Genomic DNA, 22,024 nt, shown 5'->3' with positions numbered 1-22,024 from the left:
ATATACTGATAAATAATATAAGAATTATATAATAAAGTCCAATCTAATGCAGATCCTTAACTTTAAAACAAAAACAAAAGTATGCAAATATTTGAAAGGATATGTAAATTATTCCTAGCTGATCAAATCTTGCTTTCCTAATTTAGAAATATATTTCACAGAGTTATCTTAATTCGGAAAAAGACCAAGCAAACACATGCCTTTTTTTCTTATAACATTGTTTATGTACAGCTGATCAAATCCCAATGGAAGATAAGAATCTCAGAGTTTGATCCTGAAGCCATAAGCCAGCATGGATTTGTGGTATCTGGAGAGGTGAGAATAAATGGGAATATCCACAATTATGTCTTCTTGTGGAACTTTCTGCATAACTTTCTTTCGGTCCTCCCCATGGCAATGTCTCTCACTTTTCTCCAGAAATAGGGTGTCTTCACAGGCCCCACTATATAGTTCAACTTGGTCAGCATGCTAATGAAAGGAAATCAATTGTTTTATGTCCATGCAGAAAGAGCCTTCCAATAATGACATGATTAACACTGGTATTAATTTATTTGAAATACAGGTAGTAATTGAATCACAACCAAAGTTGAGCCCAATTGTTGTTAAGTGAGTTATTTGTTAAGTGGGTGTTGCCCCATTTTAGATCTTTCTTGTCACAGCTGATAAATGAATCATTGCAGATATTAAGTTACTAACACGGTTGTTAAGTGAATCTGGCTTCCCCATTGACTACTTATCAGAAGGTCAAAAAAGGGATCACATAATGCAGAATACTGCAATTGTCATAAATATGAGTCAGTTGCAAGAGTCTGAATTTTGATCACATAACCACGGAAATACTGTAACAGTTGTTAAGTATGAAAAACAGCGATAAGTCACTGTTTTTAGTGCCATTGTAACTTTGAACAGTCACTAAACAAACTCTTGTAAATCAAAGGTTACCTATAGTATATTTATGCATGTAAATTCCATTGTTTTTAATACTATTTCAGTCAAAAGAATCTATGGGTGGTGCATAACAAACCAGAAACCAACTTTTAAAATATACCACCATTACTAATCATAACCGAATACTAGTATTATAATTCCATGAGCAGAGAAAAGTTACAGTTAATTAATCTGAGTATGAAATATGCACTCTTGAGATCTAATTTGAGAGGTCTTAATTTCAAAAATTTACTTGAAGCATACAATGCCCCTGATGAATATCCCTACCCTATATTGTCAAAGAACCATTCATTGTTTAAAAAATCACTGATGTCCACAGCTCTATATTCTTTGAGGAAATATCTTATATAAATAAAGTGAAATGGCCCTAATTAATTTTGGAAGTGGGGATGCCTTCTTTCTGTGTTCTCTTTGGGTGGAATCATAGATCTGGAAAGATCTTTGAGTACAACTTCCTGCTTATATAGGAATTCAGGTTGATGTATCCCAATCAGATGGCCATTTAACTTCTGGTCGGCATACCCGGAAGTAAGTAACTTCCGGGAACGGCGAAGGGCCCAGCCACCCGCCCGCGCTCCTTACCCGGTTTTGACGAGTTCTGCGCTTCCATGCATGCACAGGACGCATACAGCGCCTGCGCGATCCTCCAGGAGCAGCTGGAGCATCACACAGACGCTAGTACGCATGCGTGCACTGCGCGCGTGCACGAGGACGCCGCCGGCCCCATTCCAACTGAACCGGTTGGAACAGGGCGAGAAACCCACCCCTGGATTCAATAGTGACTTTTTAAATATTTATTGTGTGCCAGTTTGGTGTAATGGTTAAGGCATTAGGCTAGAAACTCAGAGGCTGTGAATTCTAGTCCCACCATAGGCACAAAGTCAGCTGAATGACCTTGAGCCAGTCACTTTCTCTCAGCTCTAAAAAGGAGATGATGGCAAACTGCTTTTGAAAAACCTCACCAAGAAAACTGCAGGAATTTGTCCAGGCAATTTCTAAGAATCAAACATGATTGAACAGAGTAAAAAAAATATTGCATTTTTAAAATGAGGCCCCTGTTTTGCATAAAAAAATAATTGTTTCTCCTGATTCCTACCTGCAAATGTAATGCTCGGTACTTCATATCCTGTTTCCAGGGCATCACATACTGTTTTGGAATCATTCCATGTTTGCATGAAAATCTTGGTAAATGGCAGTGAATAAACCTGGGAATATAATAAGCAAGTAAAGAGTCGATCAATAAATAAATAAAACTGAAAAGCATGACATTACGATACATCAGAAACATCTCACAAACTACCAACACACTATTGCGACTACATGGCATTACTGTAGCACACAATCCAAAACATCCTAAGTAAACCAAAAGACCCAGCCTCCCCAGAAGAAAAAACAAGAATCATCTTACTACAGCATACAGTGTAGGAATTGTAACAGCCACTATGTAGGACAAACAGGCAGAAGATTAGCAGAATGCATCTATGAACACCAACTAGTAGTCAGAAGACCTGATGAAAACTCCTTAATTTCACAACGCAGGGACACATGTAACCATAGTTTCACCTGGGAAACTGTGAGCACCTTAGACCAAGCCAAGTCAAAAAGTGGATTGATGCACAATTATATGAGTCAATGTGCATCATTAGTGGGACTATTCAGTTTACTGTGATATACTGGTTGCCTATTCTGAGTCATGTACCACCTCTGGAAGTTAGACCAAAAAAGCCGTCCTTCAAGAACATCTGAAGATTGATAATTATACTGAGCAACAGTAGCTTACCTGGAGCGAAATACGTTGATATCTAGACAACTAGCCATTTCTACTGCTTGAAGCACTTTAGAAAAATGATTTCAACACTCACATGTGGAAGCAATATTGGATAAAAAAGTACCCCCTAGAATATTGAAGCTTTCCCTGCATCTTGGACAAACCAGAGCCCCGTGTTATATAGATAACGTTGAAGTGATTCACCTTTGTCATGGTAGATGCACAGATGCCCTCCATAAGTGGGGCAAAATACCGATCACCGAATTGTGACTGTGGGGTCCAAAAAACAAAGTATTGAACACATAGTGACAGAGTGTCACAACAGAACCTATATTGGAGATTTCACTGGTTTTCTGGCTATGACCACTGAAGTAAAAAAGAAATTATACTTCATATATTTTTGTAAACTTCCTGTTTTCATGTTTTGTATTCTGTTTTGTATTTTAGCCCTGTTCCTTTTACCAAAATATGGTGTGAATATGCTATATGATAAACGATAATAATTTAGGTTTAGTGGACTGCAGAAAACATGAAGATACAAAAAGCCTGAAGGTCAGCTAGGGATGTCAGCCTCCATATGTCTTCCTCACTGCTACTGTGGATAGTCCATGCTCTCCTAGCCCCTAAAACTTGGCAGATATGTAATAGTTCCAGTCAAGCAGAATCATCAAGCCTGTCTATTTATTAATTATGCAACATGCTTTAATTGTTTCTGCACTCATTTCAAATTACCTTTTCAAATTTGCTCAAGTAAAATGAAGAAAACATAGGAAAAAATGATAATTTAACATATTGGATATTAGCCAATGAAACATAATGTAATGTCCTTATCATTTCTCCTTTTGCTAAGTATACCACACAGGTATTAAATATTTCTTTGCATTATTGATCATTCACACCAGATTCATTTATTAGACAAATCCATCTTTTTGAAACCAAAACATAAGCAAACATCAACATGTTTGTAAATCACTTGCCTTAACAATTCATATCTGCATCTTTGAAATGCTGATTTACAAGATAACCATCCGCCCTGTTGTACTGTATGGCACTGAATGCTGGGCAGCAACACCAGGGACCAAAAGCTATCTGCATGCCATAGAAATGTGAATGCTACGTTGGATATCAGGCATCTCTCTTCTTGACCGCATCACAAATGACACTTTGACATTTTGGTGTGGCACCAATTATAAAGATGAGAGACCAGTTCCGCTGGTATGGACATGTCCTGAGAGCAGCACTTTCCACCGTTGCCAAGACTGCCTACCAACTAGTGGTAGGCAATGGCTGGCGACCTTGCGGGCATCCAAAATGGAGATGGCAAAGTATCATCAACAAAGATATGCAGACATGCGCCCTGGAGACACAGCTGACTGTGCGAAGTAATGTTCAGTGATTCAAAAAATGAACCCTGCACTAGCAGGAATATGCTAGGAAGATGTTTGAAATTCTGATAAAATGTCAAATCAGCTTTTCCTTTTCCCACCATTTCTTAATGTTATAGAAAAAGAATGATTCTTTACATTAAGGAAACCCAAGAGGAAGACCTAATGCTTAATGAGCTTCTATAATAAAGACATGCCTCGTTTTTTTTTAAAAAAAAATCTTATACTTTACTTATATATTTTCCTTTTTTATCATTCACCATTTCCCATTCTGATAATATGGATTGTTTAAGCCATCTCTCCTTTTATTTTTAAAAATCTTTAAGAATGTTTTATAAAAATCAACATTTTTGATTAAGTTACTTCTGGTTAAAAACTCATTAGTTTTTAAGAGACAATGGAAAAGCCACAACTACATTGCTACAAACACTAAAAATTAAGTTCAAAGAAAATGTTTACAATATTAAAGAGAAAAAACATTGAAGTGCTTTATTACCTATTATTCTTTTAAAAAAATTAAAAGTTCAAAATACATGAGAACATTTTGGTGATTTACCCCATTGCTCTGTGCTAATTTTCAGTAAAATAGAAAAATAATTAAGATAAAAATTCTTCTTACAGATTCTAAAGATATAGGGAATAAAGTACATCTGAAACTACTTCATAAAAAATGCAAAATGTTGCATTTTCTACAGTAAAGTACTTTGGGAAATGGAATACAAGTAGTGGAAACAAATGCCTGTCCTTTCCTAATTTATAAGTTGCTTCTGATTCTAGAACATTTATTTTGCAGAAATGGGATTGATAGGAAATAAAACAAAATGCAGTCAAATAAGAAAATAAAAGAGGGAAAAAGCAATTGGCACAATATTACTTTTCATTGGAGAAGAACCAATCACAGCCTTTAAATTCCCTGCTGCTGTACAACTTCATGTTAATATAGTATAGTATACCTAAAGGCCTATGAACTGCATTCAATTGATGATATGCATGCACAAACAAGCCTAGCCGATTCATGAGTTCAGATAAAACATGATGTTCAGCTGAGAATCCATTGAAGAATGGACAAATAGATTGCATGCATGTATATGAATTTTCACTGTAGCTTTGTCTCAATGCATACCAAGGTCCCCGAAGAAATGTATTACTGTATAATGATTATTATTGGACAGGATACTGGTCACTGGACTGGTTTAAATTGATATCTGTATGTTTGTTAAATCATCTTATTAGAATATGAACATAAAGCTTCTCACATTGTTATTAAAAAATCACTTTTATAACCACAAAAATGTTGCTTGTTTTTTGTATTCTGAAGCATTTTCCTATTTACATTTTTCAAGAGGATTACTGAACAAAGAATTGAGGATTTTTGGCAGGCTCAATGCATTCTTAATCATTAACTTCAATTTCTTCCATTTCTAAAATACCTTCTGTGCTTGTTTTTGTTAATTGCACAACGCACTGCAATTGAAAAGCAAGCACAATAACCCACTTGAGAAAAATTGGACGTTAAAATCCATCTGCTTCTGACTGATAGCTGCTGGAAAAGGTACATTTCCCCCCCACCATCCCAAATATCTGTCCGGTTGAAGTCTCTCTCTTACCCTCTGAGGTTTGTATTGACCCCTTTGGAAACCATATTGGTTTTAGACCCCTCAGGGGGTTCATCTTTGGGGTTGCTGCTCATGCTACAGGAAATGCTGCACTCGGTTGTTGGTAACTTATCAAGTAAACTGGAACCTGCATCAAGACAAGGATTATGATGCATCAGCCATTGTCAGGTTGATGACATAATAAGAAATGCCCTTTCAATGAACACATGGCTAAAATATAACAAAATCTGAACGAAGCTTTGACTGTTTCCCTTAGGTGCTGATGTGGAAGCAGATGCTTATATATTTTGATGGAGGTGGAAAATGCAAAGAATATTAGGGTAGTGTGAAAGAAGAATATGGGGATGGGATTATAGTCATTGCATCTTTGAAAACCTATATTATCAGAGGAAACAGGTCAAGGCAGTACAGTTGTTTTTAGCCTTGAAAGAAGATCTAATTCAACAAAATCTTTACTTTATACATAAAATTTACATAATTGTCCCTTCAATTTAATTTAGGTCTATTGGTAACTTGTATGTAGTTAATAAGCTTCATTATTAGAAAAGGATTAACTACCATGTCTTACTGCCCTCTTTATGCCACTCCCATTCTTATGAGTGCAACCTAAACTTACTGCAATGTTTTAGGAAAGTTGGGATGTAACATATTTTACTCACGATAGGAATTGATTGTGTGACATGAGTATTGATGATAGTGATTCTGTATCTAAGGCCATCAGAGGATAGGAGTTTTGGGAGGGCAAATCTGTTGTAGGGGCAATCCTCAACTTACGACCACAATTGAGCCCAAAATGTCCATTGCGAAGCGAGAGTGTTAAGTGAGTTTTGTCCCATTTTACAATTTCTTGCCACAATTGTTAAGTAAATCACTCCACTGTTGAGTTAGTAGAACAGTTAGGTTAATCTGACTTCCCTATTGACTTTGCTTGTTAGGTCACAAAAGGTGATGTCATAACCCAGGACACTGGAACTGTCATAAATACATTCCTATTGACAAGCATCCGAAGGTTGATCATGTGGGGATGCTGCAATGATCGTGTGAAAAAATAGTCATGTCCGTTTTTTCATAGGTCAGTGCCATTGTAACTTCAAACAGTCACTAAATGAATGTAATGTTGTAAGTCAAGAACTACTTTCTCTAGCGGTTGATAAAATATATATTAATTTATAACATATTTCTTCCTCAAAGGATTCATAAATGAGGAACAAATATGTACATGAAGGGAAAAATGCATTAGTGAAAAATACAATTCCAACAGGAACAGCTCTATGTCTCACCTACTTTACCATTTTTTTAAAAAAAAGTCTTTTAAACATCATAGCAATAACAATTGATTAAATCATTCCAAGGCAGTATGGCTTCTTTGTGATAATAAAGGAAGACTGAGGAGGAAAATATAACTTTGCTACAGGCAGTTCAGTGGGCAAGTCCTTTTAATATACAAAAACACTTTTAATCAGCAGCATCTCCTGTTTTCACAATAAAGTTACTGAAATTCATTGTGTAAGTTTGAACTAAAAATTTAACACACACAAATGTATATAACTGAAATAAGCCGTTGGTCTTCATGGATTTAACTACCAGTGCTGAAGTTTGATATATTGACAGAATAACCTAAGCAAGAGAGTTCATTTCACTATCCCACCTCTTTCATTTTTTTAAAGGCAAACTGGAAATCCTAAAAAAAAAAAAAAAAAAAAAATCCATCCAAAAAATCCTCCCAAAAAGCAAATTGAATAACTTAAAAGCGAATAATTGTATTTATTTTATGTATTATAAATGAAAATTAAACCAGATTTGCAATTTCCACTCTAATCTTATGAAACTTTAGACCTATGATACATAAGTCTACTGCTATGATTCATAAAAATGTATTGCTTGATTTCTTAATTTTTTGTTCTTTTAAGATGATTATAATTAATAGGGATTAACAATGGTCTATTTTAATATAACTAATTTGATGCAGGATTGTTAGCTCAAAACTCAGGTATAAAAAACTGAAAACTGAAATAACTGTAAAAGACAAAAGTTTGTTTTAATTATTTTAAAACATTATTTTAATTATTATTTTCTTAGAAAAAGGTCAATTTAAGATGAAATTGAAGTTCTCTATGCATGCAATGTATAGTATTCATCACTTTGTGTTATAGAATAAAATCTCAGGTTCTATCATTAAAACAGGAGACAAACTGGAAAATACCAGGTCTTCTTCAGAAGTAACTTTTTCAACTGTGAAGGGCATCCAAATGAAAAACATTTGAAATGGCTGCATTATATTCCTTATTGCTCCATCTATAAAATCTTGCAAGTAGACTGAATATTAATCTGTCTCGAAGGCAAAACCTGTTCTGAAATTCATCATGAAAATAACAATCAGCTAAAAAGGCTTCCATACCAGAGTATGTGTCAGAATGATATTTATTTATATTACTATTAGTGAAATGAAATAGTGCTTCCATGCAGTTATATTCCATACAAAGGTTTTATTTTTGGAATGACAGCATTCAGGGTTTTTTCCGCTAATGTTAAAACTAACTGTGGGGTGAAAGAATGTGCATTAGGTGTTAAGTGTCTGTTGAAATTAAGAACTAAATGAAGATGTAGAGCATTCATGATCTCAAGCAAACTGAAAACTTAAGCATCAACTGTAAGAAATAAAATGGTCCTTTCCAACATGTGATTCACATAATAGGCACTATTGCAACTAATGAAAAGATATAATATAAAATTGACCATTAATATATACATCACAAAGATTTTGATTCCTCAAGTATCTAGTACACAAAAGATACTATCACTTTCATCTGTTTCAAAGACATGTTCTACATCAAGTTTTATTTCCCCATGTCCTTCTTGCAAGTCATCCAGAGAAGCTAGGGCTTCATTTGTGTCACTCGCAAAAGTCTCTCGGGAGGCATCGTCGTATTCCTGAAGATTAAGTCCTTTAATAGCTTGCTTCATCTTTTTGCCCAGCACTTGAAATCTCCTCTTCTTCGCAGCACATTTGTTCTCATACTCCTTTTGATTTTCAATATAGAATATTTCCTTTAAAGAGAATGTTAATACCCCATGAAGTGAGAAGGAATAGACAAAAGCAGCTTTCACAAAACACCAACTGCCCTAGCCAACTTTTAGAGCTAATTGGGGCTACTCAACAAAGAACTGTCAAGTTTTTTAAAAAAGCTTTTTTTTTTTTTGCAAATATTGCTGCAGAATTATTTGAAAATGTATTCTTCTCTGTAGAGTTAAAAGAAAGTCTTGTTATAAAATAATAACTTTATAATAAAATAAATGTCTCTCCATTTATAATATTGAAAAAGAGTTTCTAAAAATTGAGAGACATACTTTGAATCTATTGAAAGGAAGGAACAAAAAAAAATCAGGAAAATGAGCCAGTTTATTGTAGATATGAAATATGCCATAAAGAGAATCTGGCTTTGAAATTTGGTCAAATAGAGAAGTGAGAGATACAAAGATCCTTTGTCTTTTGGAGAATTAGCTTTATATTTCCCAAATACATCCCTGCAGAGACTCTACATGAGAGTCCTCCCCTTTGTCTGTAGCTCAGAAGAGAGAGACCCTAAGCAATAAAGTGGCCCATCAACTCAGCATTCTCTATGAGTTGTAAGCCGCCCTGAGTCCCCCCAGGGAAAAGGGCGTCCTATAAATTTTAAAACTAAAAAAAACTAAAAAAAACTCTTCCATCCACTTTTGGAACTTCATGCATTGTAAAGATTACATATGTTTTCTTCATTACACATTAAAAATGTACTCTACAAAGAAGAGAGCAAAACAGTATACTGAGACTCCGTATGAAAAGAATAGTCATCCTACAGTTTGGAATAAAGAAAAGCACCAGGCAGGGTTACTCCCATCTGCTCCATACATCTTTCGAATAGAGTTGGGCAGGATTCAAATATAGAACACAACAGTGGGGTGTTATTTAGCTGGCTTACTACAACTGAGGACTCATGACTTCAATAAGAGAATTATTGTTACTATTTTGATGGCTTGGATTATTCCATCATTATATTATTGAGAAGAGTAACTATTTATAGGCAGTTGCCTTAAAAAATGAAGAATTTAATTATTAGGGAATGCTAATTTTGAATGTACCACCTTTTTTGTCTGTTCATTTTTGCATACTTGCAGATATATGAGGAAGAGTTGAACATGAAATTTCTTAAGAGTAATCGCTGCAACACTAAGAAAATTAAGAACAAAAGCTTAAGTTAGCAGTATAGGAAACAGCTGTCAGGAAGTCCTTGATTTACAACCATTCGTTTACTGATCATCTGAAGTGAAAATAGTACTGCAAAAGTGACATGACTATTTTTCACACTTACAACGAGCCCGCTGCAAAAACAGCAGCAGGCCAGCAGTGTGATCACCCCCTCCGGCCTGTTCCTTCTCGCACAAAAAAACACCTACCCCCAATGGTAAAGACAGCTTGCCTGGTTCTCCTCCCCGCCATCCCTTTAGCAAGGGGGTGGCAGGTGCGGGGGAGAAGTGAGGCATGCCTCTTACTTTTCCAGGTCCATTGCGTTCCTCGCCCTTTCGCCCATTGAATACCCTTGTAAAATAAACCTCATAAGTTCAACTCGCGAGGTTTTTTTTACAAGGTGATTCAATGGACGAAAGGGCAAGGAACACAACGGACCTGGAAAGTTAAGAGCCGCGCCTTGTGGCCCAATACCGCCCACCACGCCCCAATGGTAAAGGCAGCCTGCCTGGTTCCCTTCCCCGCCGTCCCTTTAGCGAGGGGTGGCAGGTGGGGGGGGAGAAGTGAGACGCGCGTCCTAATGCTACCAGAGACTGACAGCTCCGCTGCGTTCCTCGCCCTTTTGTCCATTGAATACCTTTGTAAAGTTGAAGTCATGAGGTTTTTTTTCTGCAAGGGGATTCAATAGACGAAAGGGTGAGGAATGCAATGGACCTGGAAAGGTAAGAAGCGTGCCTCGCTTCTCTCCCACCTGCCATCCCTCGCTAAAGGGACGGCGGGGAAGGCAGGCAGACTGCCTTTACCATTGGGATGAGGTGGGTGGTATTGGGCTGTGAGGCGCCCCTCTTACCTTTCCAGGTCCGTTGCGTTCCTTGCCATTGTGTTCAAGGAAGCCCCTGGTAAAAAAAAAAACCTTCTTGCGTCTTCAAGAAGCTTGATTGAACTCGTGAGAAGGGTTTTTTTTTTACCAGCCGCTTCCCTGAGCACAATGGTAAGGAATGCAATAGAGCTGAAAAGGTAAAAGGCACACCTCGCTTCTCACCTGCCCCAGAAAATAATCAGCCCTCCCCTATAATAAGCCCAAGGCCATATTTTGTGGGGCAAAAGAAAATAAGACCCTGTCTTATTTTTGGGGAAACATGGTAAAAGTTTGCTGCAAATTAGAATGTAGAAATTAATATTTACCTTAATTTGTTCACTGGTTATGCAAGGTGTGTTTTTCAGCAAATTTATATAAACTCCACCTGGAGTTCTTCTTCTAGAACCATCCTGGAATGATGAAAAAATAAACCTTTTAAAAACAACAAGCGTAAAAGATATCAAATGTTTTGTTGTTTGGAATCTGAATATATATCTGAGGTACAATGAGAATAGAAAATGCAAATATTAGTTACTTGTAAAAAATATTAACAGGGCTTTATATAATTATTGAAAGAGTGACTGTATAAACTGTAAAAAAATATATTGTTTGAAGAATCAAATGTTTTAAGAAATAAAGTAGCAAATCAGTTGAGATTATGGTTTCTCCCTATATTGTTTCTCCTGAGGGTTTCTGGCAAGATAGCAATGTATTACAATGTTATTTATTTCTCTAGCTTTCCAAAATGTATGGAAACAGTATTTATATTTTTTTTCCAAAAAAACAGCTGGTAAGAAAAAAACAACACCAAAACCCCCAAATTATATTGTTATTTGTTATTCCTATTGTTTTGGAGAGATTAAAAGTTAAGTTTGGAAACCTCAGCGAGAGTCTTTCTGCTTTGGCTTCTTTTCCAACTGTGCAGACTTCCTTCAGACAGTCTCTCATCTCTGATTTCTATAGAATCTATTATAGCTGGGAGTGAGATTTTGAGTGAAAAATTATCCATACATCCCTTCATGAGGTCTGGCTGAAACCCCAACCCGAAAGGGAAATATACAGACAATAACTCTCCTTCCTATAATTCACATATTTTCTGAATAAAAAAATCATCTTTCCAATTCTTCTCCTCATGCAAATACATTTTTTTAATTTTTCCCACAGTCAAAATTCATGTAGAAAGTGTCAAAAGTAACCTTTATTTCCCACATTTAATTTGTTGCTGGAACTCCTAATGTGTATAATAAATAAAAATAGTGATATCCAGGAAATGTGTGGATTCCTGAATTGGAACACAAATGTTTATTATGTGCAGGTATTTTAGCGTTTTCTAAAATTTATTGAAATTGTGTAATTGTATTGGAAATATTCTGGGGATACAATAACCAATATGTTTAATGTTACATGATAGGGTAATTAAGTACTAAGAATGTAGGTAAAATTTAGTTTATTTTACACAATCTGTCAAATACCAAGGAATTTTAATTATGGAAAAAGGTTATCCTGCTTTGTGGAAACAAGTATTATTATTCAGATTAAAGAGACTGATGAAAACACTCCTCTAAATCCATGGAGTAGAATAATTATGATGAAAATGAATATTGCTTCAAGACTGATACCTATTTTCAGAAGAATATAAAGTATTGGTTTCACTGAAATATTTCACACACTGACAAATTAATAGTTACATTTTTATGGAAGGAATGAATACCTAGGATTTCTCTTTCAAACCTACTACTTGTACATGATGAAGGTGGTTTCAGTATCTTGATTTTAGAAATTTCTCTTTCAAACCTACTATTTTTTACATGACGAAGGTAGTTTCAGTTTCCTGATTTTAGAAATTTCCTGATTTTATAATTAAGCATGTGTTAACTTCAAGAAGACTTTATTATGAAAAGGAATTGATTATTCACCACTATAAAGAGGCTCAACTGAAGTGTTATTTTAACTCCTGGCAAGGTCTAGATTCTAATACAGCAGAAATGTGTTTATATTTTTCCACCCTGAAGATAGTTAAACACATTTGGATCCTACTGGGAATAAAATTCAATAGATTCCTGTTTGCATGAGAAATTGATGCTGTGGACCACAGCTGTCATTGTGGCCCGCGAGCTGGATGCGTCACATGCTGGCCATGCCCACACCCAGTTTAGCGAAGGGGCAAAAAGTCATGATACATCGCATGATGCTGCCCTGACAACACGGGTTTGACACCCCTGCTGTAGACTAATCCTTATTTCAAAACAGCTGGAAAGACTTTGGAAAGGAGAGAGAATTTGGGCTGAAATGAAAATAATGCTCTCATTCAGATAATAACAATGCCTTCAACTCTTCTAAGCTTACTGATCTCTGAGCTTACTCGTTTTCTTGCAGATGTTTCATTACCCAAACTAGGCAACATCATCAGTGATCACATCTGCAATGAAATATCTGCAGGAAAACAAGCAAACCCAGAGAGCACTTCATTTCAACCCTGAGCTACAAATATTCTCCTTTATTTGTACTCTTCTAAGGAGTGCAACTGCGTAATACAACTGAATATTACAAAGCCTGTAACAGTTTTTCTAGGCATATTCATTTTAAGACCTAAAGTATTTCATCAACCAATCTGTCAAATTATGGTCAAATATTATAAAACATTAAGTCAGGGGTGTCCAACCTTGACAATTTTTAAGACTTGTGGTCTTCAACTTCCAGAATTCCTCAGTCAGCCATTTATTTCAAATCCAAAGTCATTTTTCCAGTAAGAATTGTAAGTAAATAATAAGCTAATTCATTAACCATCATCAACACTAAAGCTCATTGACGAATGTCTAATTTGTAATCCTAACATGAACCAATAACACAATTTAATTCAAAGAGGATTGATGTGAATGTATTGTGCTTTTAGGCAGGTAGAATTGCCAAAAGAAAGTATGAGGTGTACAGGTAATCTGATAAGGATAGTGATTGTGGATATGAAAGAACTTAGTAGGCAAAGTGGCTCCACAAGTGGATCTATCTGGTTGGTAGCAACAAAGTTATTTATTGGATGATAATGAGTAATGGAATCAGGCTGGACAAAAGTGACATCATCAGTAGTAACAATGAGAGCAAGCTGGAAAAATATAGGAAAGGAAATACCATTTGGTCCCATTTAGTATTAATTAAGCTGCAATCCTAACAAACTACATGTATAAAGAAATAACAAATTATTTCTTACCATGATTAAAAGACCTCCATTTTGCTCCACCTCAGCTGTTTCCATCAGTAGTTCAATAGATTTCTTTTTCCCAATGATTTTCACTACCCGTACAATTAGATCTTTCTTTGGTTCATGAAGTCTGAAAGAAAGGTGAAAATGTTATATTTGCCAAATAATTTGAGTGACAATATTTTCAAAAACAAATCCATTATTACAAATTTCAGTAATCTTTTGGTCTATCTTATGTCAAACAGTTTTCCTTTTGCAGCCATAATTACGGTGACATGGAGAGGTGTATAAATGTATACTGCCTATGAGAAATTAAGTTCTGGAAGGGTAACCTATTTAGCACTCTGAATAACAAAATACTTGAAGGTACTGCAAAGTTGTTTATCTCAACAGCCGCCTTTCTTTAAGACCAAAAATACATTACTAATTTTTTTTTCAAAGCCAGAATATGTTTATCTTTTGCTATTATCTTAAAATATGGCTTTTGTTGAAAATCTCTCAAATAAAAGATCAAAATCTTACCGATAGGCAATTTCATCTGCCACTTTTTCTTCAGGATCATCTTCTGTAATTTCATACCTCCCTTTAAAATTCATTTCTTGTCTTTGACCCACTCTCTCCTTTATGGGCCTTTTCCGCTTCCAGAGACTTTGTCTATTCACCTCCCACTCCTCCTCTTTTGATACAATCTTTTTATCATCTTGCATATATTCATCCAACTCTTTGTCTAATGTCTTCTCTACTTCTGATTCAGATTCTTTCACCAACTGTTTTGCTAACATGTAGTTGTAGGCCTCTGATCCTCGGCTTTTGTCCAGGTTGCCATCCATCCATAGAATCCCAAGGTTTTTTGCCATATCATCTTGATTCTGTCTTTGCAAAACTTCACCCCATATATTGTTGACTTTTTTAGGGATCTGTTTGTGAGAGTTTGGAGGAAATTGGAAAAGCTCTGGTTTGGGGGGAGGAAGGTTTGAACATTTTTGTCGCTTTCGCTTCCATAGACCACTCTCTTCATCAGAATCTGAAAAACTTTCATCAGTTGAATCCATACTTTTCACTGTCCGATAAGGAACACTTGTTGCTGATTGTGAACTGCTGCTTGGAAAAGATATTGCTGGATTACCGTTATCATTCTGAAATATAAATATATGGTACATATTTATATTTAAAAAAATCACTTGTACTATTTTATGTACCCTAGATTTTATGTACCCTAGATAGCATCCTAGAAAAAAATTGCTGAAAATTTAGTAGGGATTAATTAGAAATCTATAGTTTGCAGACATTTATATTGGGGGAGAATATTCAGAGAGCCCTAACACACACAAAAAATTAAGGGAAAATTTGGGCAGAGTGAACAGAACTTCAAGTACAACAGAAAATTTAACAGAGTACTTTTCACAACTAATCATGTGTATAAAAATAATCCATATTATTACAATATTTTTAATTAAATGTTATGTCAAACCTTGCTCCTTAATGCAGATATTAGTCCAATATATTTGAAGTACACATATTGCTTGATGAAATGAAAGAATATATAATCCAATTGATGAAAGTTCCATTGACAATGTGTAGTCCTCAATGGAACTGCATCTTCATGGAGGGAAGTATGCAGTGGAGTACCCCAAAGCTCTGTTTTGGGCCCAGTACTCTTCAACATTTTCATCAATGATTTGGATGAGGGAATAAATGGGGAACTCATCAAATTTGCAGATGACACCAAGCTGGCAGGAATAGCCAACACTCCAGAAGATAGGCTAAAGATACAGAAGGATCTTGACAAACTTGGACATAGGACACTATCTAATAAAATGAAATTCAATGGTAAAAAGAGTAAGGTTCTACATTTAGGCAACAAAAACGAAATGCAGATACAGTATAGGTGGTACCTTGCTCAACAGAAGTAACTGTGAAAGGGATCTTGGAGTCCTAGTGGACAACCATTTAAATATGAACCAGCAGTGTTCAGCAGCTGCCAAAAAAAGCCAACACAGTTCTAGGCTGCATAAACAGAGGGATAGAATCAAGATCATGTGAAGGGTTAATACCACTTTATAATGCCTTGGTAAGGCCACACTTGGAATACTGCATTCAATTTTGGTCACCACGATGTAGGAAAGATGTGGAGACTCTAGAAAGAGTGCAGAGAAGAGCAACACAGATGATTATGGGACTGGAGACTAAAACATATGAAGAACGGTTGCAGGAACTGGGTATGTCTAGTTTAATAGAAAGAAGGACTAGGGGAGACATGATAGCAGTGTTCCAATATATCAGGGGTTGCCACAAAGAAGAGGGAGTCAAACTATTTTCCAAGGCACCTGAGGGTAGAACAAGAAGCAATGGGTGGAAACTAATCAAGGAGAGAAGCAACTTAGAACTGAGGAGAAATTTCCTGACAGTTAGAACAATTAATCAATGGAACAGCTTGCCTCCAGAAGTTGTGAATGCCCCAACACTGGAAGTTTTTAAGAAGATGTCGGATAGCCATTTGTCTGAAACTGTATAGGGTTTCCTGCCTAGGCAGGGGGTTGGACTAGAAGATCTCCAAGGTCCCTTCCAACTCTGCTATTGTATTGAAAGCTGAGAGGATATCTAAGTACCTTTAGCTGGATTTAATATGAAATCTGTTAACAATGCACACAAATCACAACAATCATCTACTGATAGTACACTGAAATCACATTCTCTCTCTCTCCTCCCCCTTTCCTGAAGAACTTGCTGTTCTATAAAGCACAAACTGTAAATAGTATTCGCTAGACAGTTAAGATTTTGTTTTAAAATTGTAAAAAAAATCAGCTGCTTACTGAATTTGATTTCAGATTTCTTTACAAATAATAATTAAGAGCCTTGGTGGCACAATGTTTAGAACACAGTATTTGCAGGCTAATTCTGCCCACTGTCAGGAGTTTGATCCTGATGGGCTCAAGATTGACTCAGCCTTCCATCTCTCCAAGGTCAGTAAAATGAGGACCCAGATTATTGGAGGCAATATGCTGACATTGTAAACCACTCAGAGAGTGCTGTAACGTACAATAGGACAGTATATAAGTCTAAGGGCTATAGCTATTGCTAATTAAAAAAAACCTATAGTGCAATTGTCTCAACAATTGTTTGTAATTTTAAATATATCACGTTTTACTGTAAAGTTCATTCATGTTTATTCACCACATTGAAAATATATAAACACTTATATGTCTAAATAAGTAAATGTAAAGTGAGAAAGAACAAAGGGCAGAATGGTGTTCAGTACTGTCATATGTAAGTTATCAGAATAGCCACAAACATATGTAACCAGCAATATTTCAGAACATCTTGGACATTTGATTATGTAAGGTTTTCTAAGCACATTTTAACAATTCTTGAATCTGATTGCAATTGAAGATGTCAACAGTTCACTAACGGTTTGTAGAAGATGCTGATGCCTACTTTTTACCACATCAATTAATATTTTTCTATTACTGCATTAAAAAGTAACTCCTAGCAGATACGTAAGGAGATTCATTTCAATCTAATGAACATGTTCCTACTTACTTATAAGAAAGCTCCATTAAACAAAATAGAAGATACCCCCCTCTCTCTCTCTCTCTCTCTATATATATATATATATATATATGTTAGATAACACTTTAAAATCTGATGTAAGACAAAGCAATACGAACATGCATGAGTCAGCCAACTATTTTGGCTGTGTTTGGTGCATGAGTTTTTCTCCTAACGGGATCAGGAAAAAAGATCACTAAATCTACTTCAAAATCTTTTTGATCTGCTAATGGTAATTCATACTTGTCACAGCAGTCATCCATGTACTGTTTATATGGATGTAGACTATACTGACATAGAGGGCATACTGATCCGACTTTCTATTTACAACAGTTATTATGACTAATATTTACATTGCTACTAATAGTTCTTAGCTAGTTCTTTAATAGTTCTTAACTCAACCACATTCTATTTAGGTTGATTTTATCTTGAGGACATCTCATGAGAGGAGAAAATAAAGATTACTGAAATTCACAGAAGATTTCAGTGTTTTTCTCATGTATTGGATACACATTTCTTTGCCATCATAAAATTTAAATTATATCATCTGCTACTGAAAATTCCATGATGCAACCTTGCATCTTCTGCTTGAAAAGTTTAATTGGACAGACAACCCAAATGTCATACACAGCTTTCTGAGAATCATGGGAGTTGTAGATCCACCTTACAACTAAAACCATAATTTCCGTTGCTAAGCAAGGCAGTTAAGTGAGTCATGACCCATTTTTGATCTTTTTGCCATGGTTGTTAGGTGACACACTAACAACCAGTTGTTAAGTTAAGTGAATCATGTGGTCATTAAGTGAATCATGTTTCCCCCATTGATTTTGCTTGTCAGAAGCTTTAGGAAAATGACAATCCCAGGACACCAGGACGCTGCCACCATTGTAAATATATGCTGGTTGGCAAGAACCCAAAGTTTGATCATGTGAATGGGGATGCTGCAAAAGTCCTATGTGAGAACTGATCATAAGTCACTTTTTTCAATGCCATTGTAACTCTGAACAGCCATTAAACAAGGGGTTATAAATCAAGAACTATCTGTATTTGGATGCAGATTTTTATGAAACCATGTAAAAATAAGCCCAGTGAACCAGGGCCTATGCAGGAAAGCTTTGGGATCTTTGAATGTCCCCTTCAATGGGGAAATTGCTGAAGAACTTCACAGAACTCTGAAACTACACCTTGATACATGGCAATGACATCTGCAAAGGTGGTCAAAAAGGCACAGTGACAGAAATGACATTGGCATCACAATGTCCCACCCCTTTTGTACATGCACCAACATAAAATATATAAATGAAAGAAGTGGGCTTGCAATACTGCTTCTGTCATCCCTTTTGATCTTTCCTGTCTGCAGATGCTGCTGGTACCATAGAAATATTGTTACTCCTCTTCTGAAGGCATTCACTTTTAGAAAATTGCACAGGTTTACATTCCAACCAGAGGAAATAGAGGTACTCTTCTGTTTCACTCTAGAGCAGGTGTGTCAAACTGGCGGCCTGCGGGCCAGATGCATCATGCGCAGGTCACACCCTCCTTAGCTCCATAAATGGGAAACGCATCGCGAAATGTGACGTGACAGCAATGTGATGATGTGTCAAGTTCGACACCCGTGCTCTAAAGTTATTCTTTCTTCTTTTTTTAAAAAAAGAGTCTGAGCATTTTAAAAGGAGAAAAAACAGAAACAAAACCAAAAAAGCACAAAGTACAGGTAGTCATCCAGCCTACCCAGTCGTGGGACTGAATCTCGTATTCTGAACAGGATTACTCCCTCCTTTAACCCACACATTCACTAATCGAATGTGAGGCTCGGTAAATGCACATGAGGTATTTCAGGATGGGGAAGGCCATGGGGACCTAGTGATGGAACCACCAGACTAAGAACACCCAAGGCCTCTCCACCCCACTGAAATATTTCATGCTCCCACATATGCTTTTCCCATTCACACAAGCTGCCATGCTGTGTCACTTACCATACCAAGATCTCGAAAGCAGTCTCTTCTCCAGCCTATCAGCTGCACTCGCCCTTCTGCAGCTCCATTTTGGTATGGGCAACTTCGTCCGGCACTTTGCCGGCCAAATTGGAGCTCTGTTTAGGCCCTTGTAGGCGTCACCTGGCATTTTGCCAGCCAAAATGGAGGTTCAGAGGGGCGGATCAAGATAAGTATATGTCTTAATCACACTAATCAGCAGAATATGAAAAAATTATATTCTTATATTTGTTAGCGAGAAATATATTCTTATTTAACAAACTATTTTCAATTTAAATGTTAAAACTTTATGTTCAGAGAAACTCACATTTTGGGTGTGATATAAGCCCATAAACAGAACTACAGTCTAGAAATTGATTTTTGTGTTAAATTATATGTCAGCTTTATTTTTCAACTACAGGTTATTTTAGACATTTTAAGACAGGGGTGTCAAACTCAAGGTCAGATCAGGCCCACGGAATGCTTAGATCTGGCCCTTGGGGCCACCTTAGAAACAGTGGACCAGCCCGCAGTGCCTCTGCCAGCGAAAACGGAGCTCAGGAGGGCTGCATGGCCCCCCAAGGTCAAGTACAACCTGATGCGGTCCTCAATTGAACCAAGTTTGACACCCCCGTTTTAAGACATACTGCCACAAATTAATATTTTATTCATCTACTGAAGGAATTGTACACACTTTCCAGTGCAAAGCAGAATATCCTAGCAGCTGCTGGCATGTACAAAGCTAGTTTGGTATACTTGGAACAATGATGTTAGCAATATTTAATAGAAAGATGGCATATTGGAAAAGAAATTCAACTTCTAGAATTTGCTTTACTCTGTTAGAAATCTTTTAATCAAACTGCTGATGAAATGCTTACTACATTGTCGTCAACTATGGAAGAATGAGCCAACCTGACCAAGAGCTTTTAGAAGATAAATTAGCTGATTAATCAATACAGCTTACGGTAGGAATTTTGTTTAGAGTAAGTTTATTTAACAATTGTTAGAGGCTGTGTTAATCTGAACAATTCTGGTGTTGTACATAAGCAATGGAAATAATGAATTAACATCCTACTAAGGCTGCAGGGTACTAGAACTGTTGCAAGCAGCATGTCCTGTGTATATTTCTGAGCCAGCAGTATTTCAATTGTTATATATAAAATCTTATGCTTGAGTGATATTTCACTCTGACTTTATATACCGGTAATCTCAGTAATAACCCATCTAAATAATGTCTTTTAATTTTAGAAAACTAATGAAGTCCACAAGGTTAAAAAATGTTTTTTTGCTGATACTGTATAGCTTGTATCTGACATAATGGGCCCAGACTAGACACTTTTTGGGCACACTTTTTAAGGGAATGAGTCTGAACTATCATATGATGCTATTATTATATTTTCCACATTTAATAGGCTGAAATTAGCATGCCTTTAAACACGATGATCAAATTTAAAGTTATTGTCTCCTCAGAAGCATAAGTGGATATCTTATTGCAGACTGAGTCATTGTGCTGTTTAAAGAAACCTTCTCCCCCCCCCCCCAAAAAAAAACTGTTAGGAAAAGAGCATAATCAGTAGATAGCTGGATCTGAGATAAAAATGAAGTTTTATAAAATATTTAAAAAATAAAATTAAAAGGAAGTTCTATTTCCATAATGAAACCGACCAGAAGACCTTGGAGCAAATTTGTCTTTTATGGAAAAAAAACCACTCCCAGAAACCCTGATCTCATAGAATGTCTTTAGAAGGCTATCCAAATGCTGTCAGGAAAGATGCCACCTGAAATCGTAGAAACGAAACTGAAAGAGCTCAGAACCCACACAGCAGAAACGAATCCATTTTCCTAATATGAACACTTAAAAAACCACGCCTTCCTCTTCATCCTGGAGCAGGGTCTGCTGGTTGCAATCCCCAGAAAAAACACCGTGTCCTATTACTGGCCCATAAAGCCAGGGAATCATCCAAATAATAACATCTGAAATCTTACGACTCGGTATTAGCGTTCTGCTACAATGATAATTTTTTCCCGCCCAGTACACTGGAAAGTCGCTTACAAGGCAAGACTTCGGGAGAAGCCAACGCACTAAGAAACAGCAACAACTTATTGCTTGGCGGGTGGGAACCGGATCTCACTCCGGTTCAAGCAGGGGAAAACAGCCTAGACATTCATTCCAATGGGATGGTGCAAAAATAAGAGCGGGAAGACAAGTTTCCTCCCAAGATGCTAACCTCACTGTCCTACGCATTGCAAAGCTCGCCGGTTTTCCTCTGTGGAGGAAAATACCGGCTCTCCTCCTAAGTCGTCAGCTCACAGGAAGAACTGGTATGAGTTTGCCAGACCTGTTGGGGACTCCTGGAAGGAGCCGAGACCGGCATTTCGCAGTCCGAGCCCGAAATCTCTCCGTCTTCGACATCCTGCTCCATTCTTGGAACTTCCGACGCCATCTTCCCCCGCTCAATTAGACCAGGAGCCGCGAAGAGACAAACCTTTAAGGCACGGCCTTAA

At 36.6% G+C, this 22,024-nt stretch overlaps 2 protein-coding genes across 3 annotated transcripts; both read right to left on the bottom strand.

The window, feature by feature from the left end:
• Positions 1-201: 201 nt before the first annotated feature.
• On the bottom strand, positions 202-5,817 carry SPMIP10 (sperm microtubule inner protein 10). Its single transcript, XM_087715103.1, has 3 exons — positions 5,709-5,817; positions 2,045-2,153; positions 202-468 (listed from the first exon to the last, which is right to left on the bottom strand). Exons 1-3 carry the CDS (start codon positions 5,789-5,791, stop codon positions 262-264), a joined length of 399 nt encoding a protein of 132 aa, XP_087571229.1. The 5' UTR covers positions 5,792-5,817; the 3' UTR covers positions 202-261.
• A 1,318-nt stretch (positions 5,818-7,135) lies between these two features.
• On the bottom strand, positions 7,136-21,997 carry PHAX (phosphorylated adaptor for RNA export). Of its 2 annotated transcripts, none has more exons than XM_087715868.1 (5): positions 21,859-21,997; positions 14,520-15,133; positions 14,007-14,127; positions 11,128-11,211; positions 7,136-8,765 (listed from the first exon to the last, which is right to left on the bottom strand). In XM_087715868.1, the coding sequence occupies exons 1-5, from the start codon at positions 21,961-21,963 to the stop codon at positions 8,487-8,489; spliced, it is 1,203 nt and encodes a 400-aa protein (XP_087571994.1). In that variant the 5' UTR covers positions 21,964-21,997; the 3' UTR covers positions 7,136-8,486. The 2 variants fall into 2 exon arrangements, with proteins under 2 accessions (XP_087571994.1, XP_087571995.1); XM_087715869.1 differs by having other exon boundaries at positions 21,748-21,888.
• Positions 21,998-22,024: the final 27 nt, after the last annotated feature.

The sequence above is a fragment of the Thamnophis sirtalis genome, unplaced genomic scaffold, assembly GCF_051295495.1.
Source record: "Thamnophis sirtalis isolate CommonGarterSnake01/CBP01778 unplaced genomic scaffold, rThaSir2_p1.2 scaffold_5, whole genome shotgun sequence".
NCBI lineage: Eukaryota > Metazoa > Chordata > Lepidosauria > Squamata > Natricidae > Thamnophis > Thamnophis sirtalis.
Note: the sequence above shows the minus strand (reverse complement) of the source record. Positions and strands in the feature narration are given on the sequence as shown.

Coding starts and splice junctions, on each gene's coding strand:
- SPMIP10 (XM_087715103.1), bottom strand. CDS start 5,791: ATGAGCAGCAACCCCAAAGATGAACCCCCTGAGGGGTCTAAAACCAAT. Junction 2,154..5,708: donor GTCAATACAAACCTCAGAGG/GTAAGAGAGAGA, acceptor TTATATTCCCAG/GTTTATTCACTGCCATTTAC. Junction 469..2,044: donor ACCGAGCATTACATTTGCAG/GTAGGAATCAGG, acceptor TCCTTTCATTAG/CATGCTGACCAAGTTGAACT.
- PHAX (XM_087715868.1), bottom strand. CDS start 21,963: ATGGCGTCGGAAGTTCCAAGAATGGAGCAGGATGTCGAAGACGGAGAG. Junction 14,128..14,519: donor GCAGATGAAATTGCCTATCG/GTAAGATTTTGA, acceptor CCTTTCTTTCAG/ACTTCATGAACCAAAGAAAG. Junction 8,766..11,127: donor TAACCAGTGAACAAATTAAG/GTAAATATTAAT, acceptor TTCTCTTTAAAG/GAAATATTCTATATTGAAAA.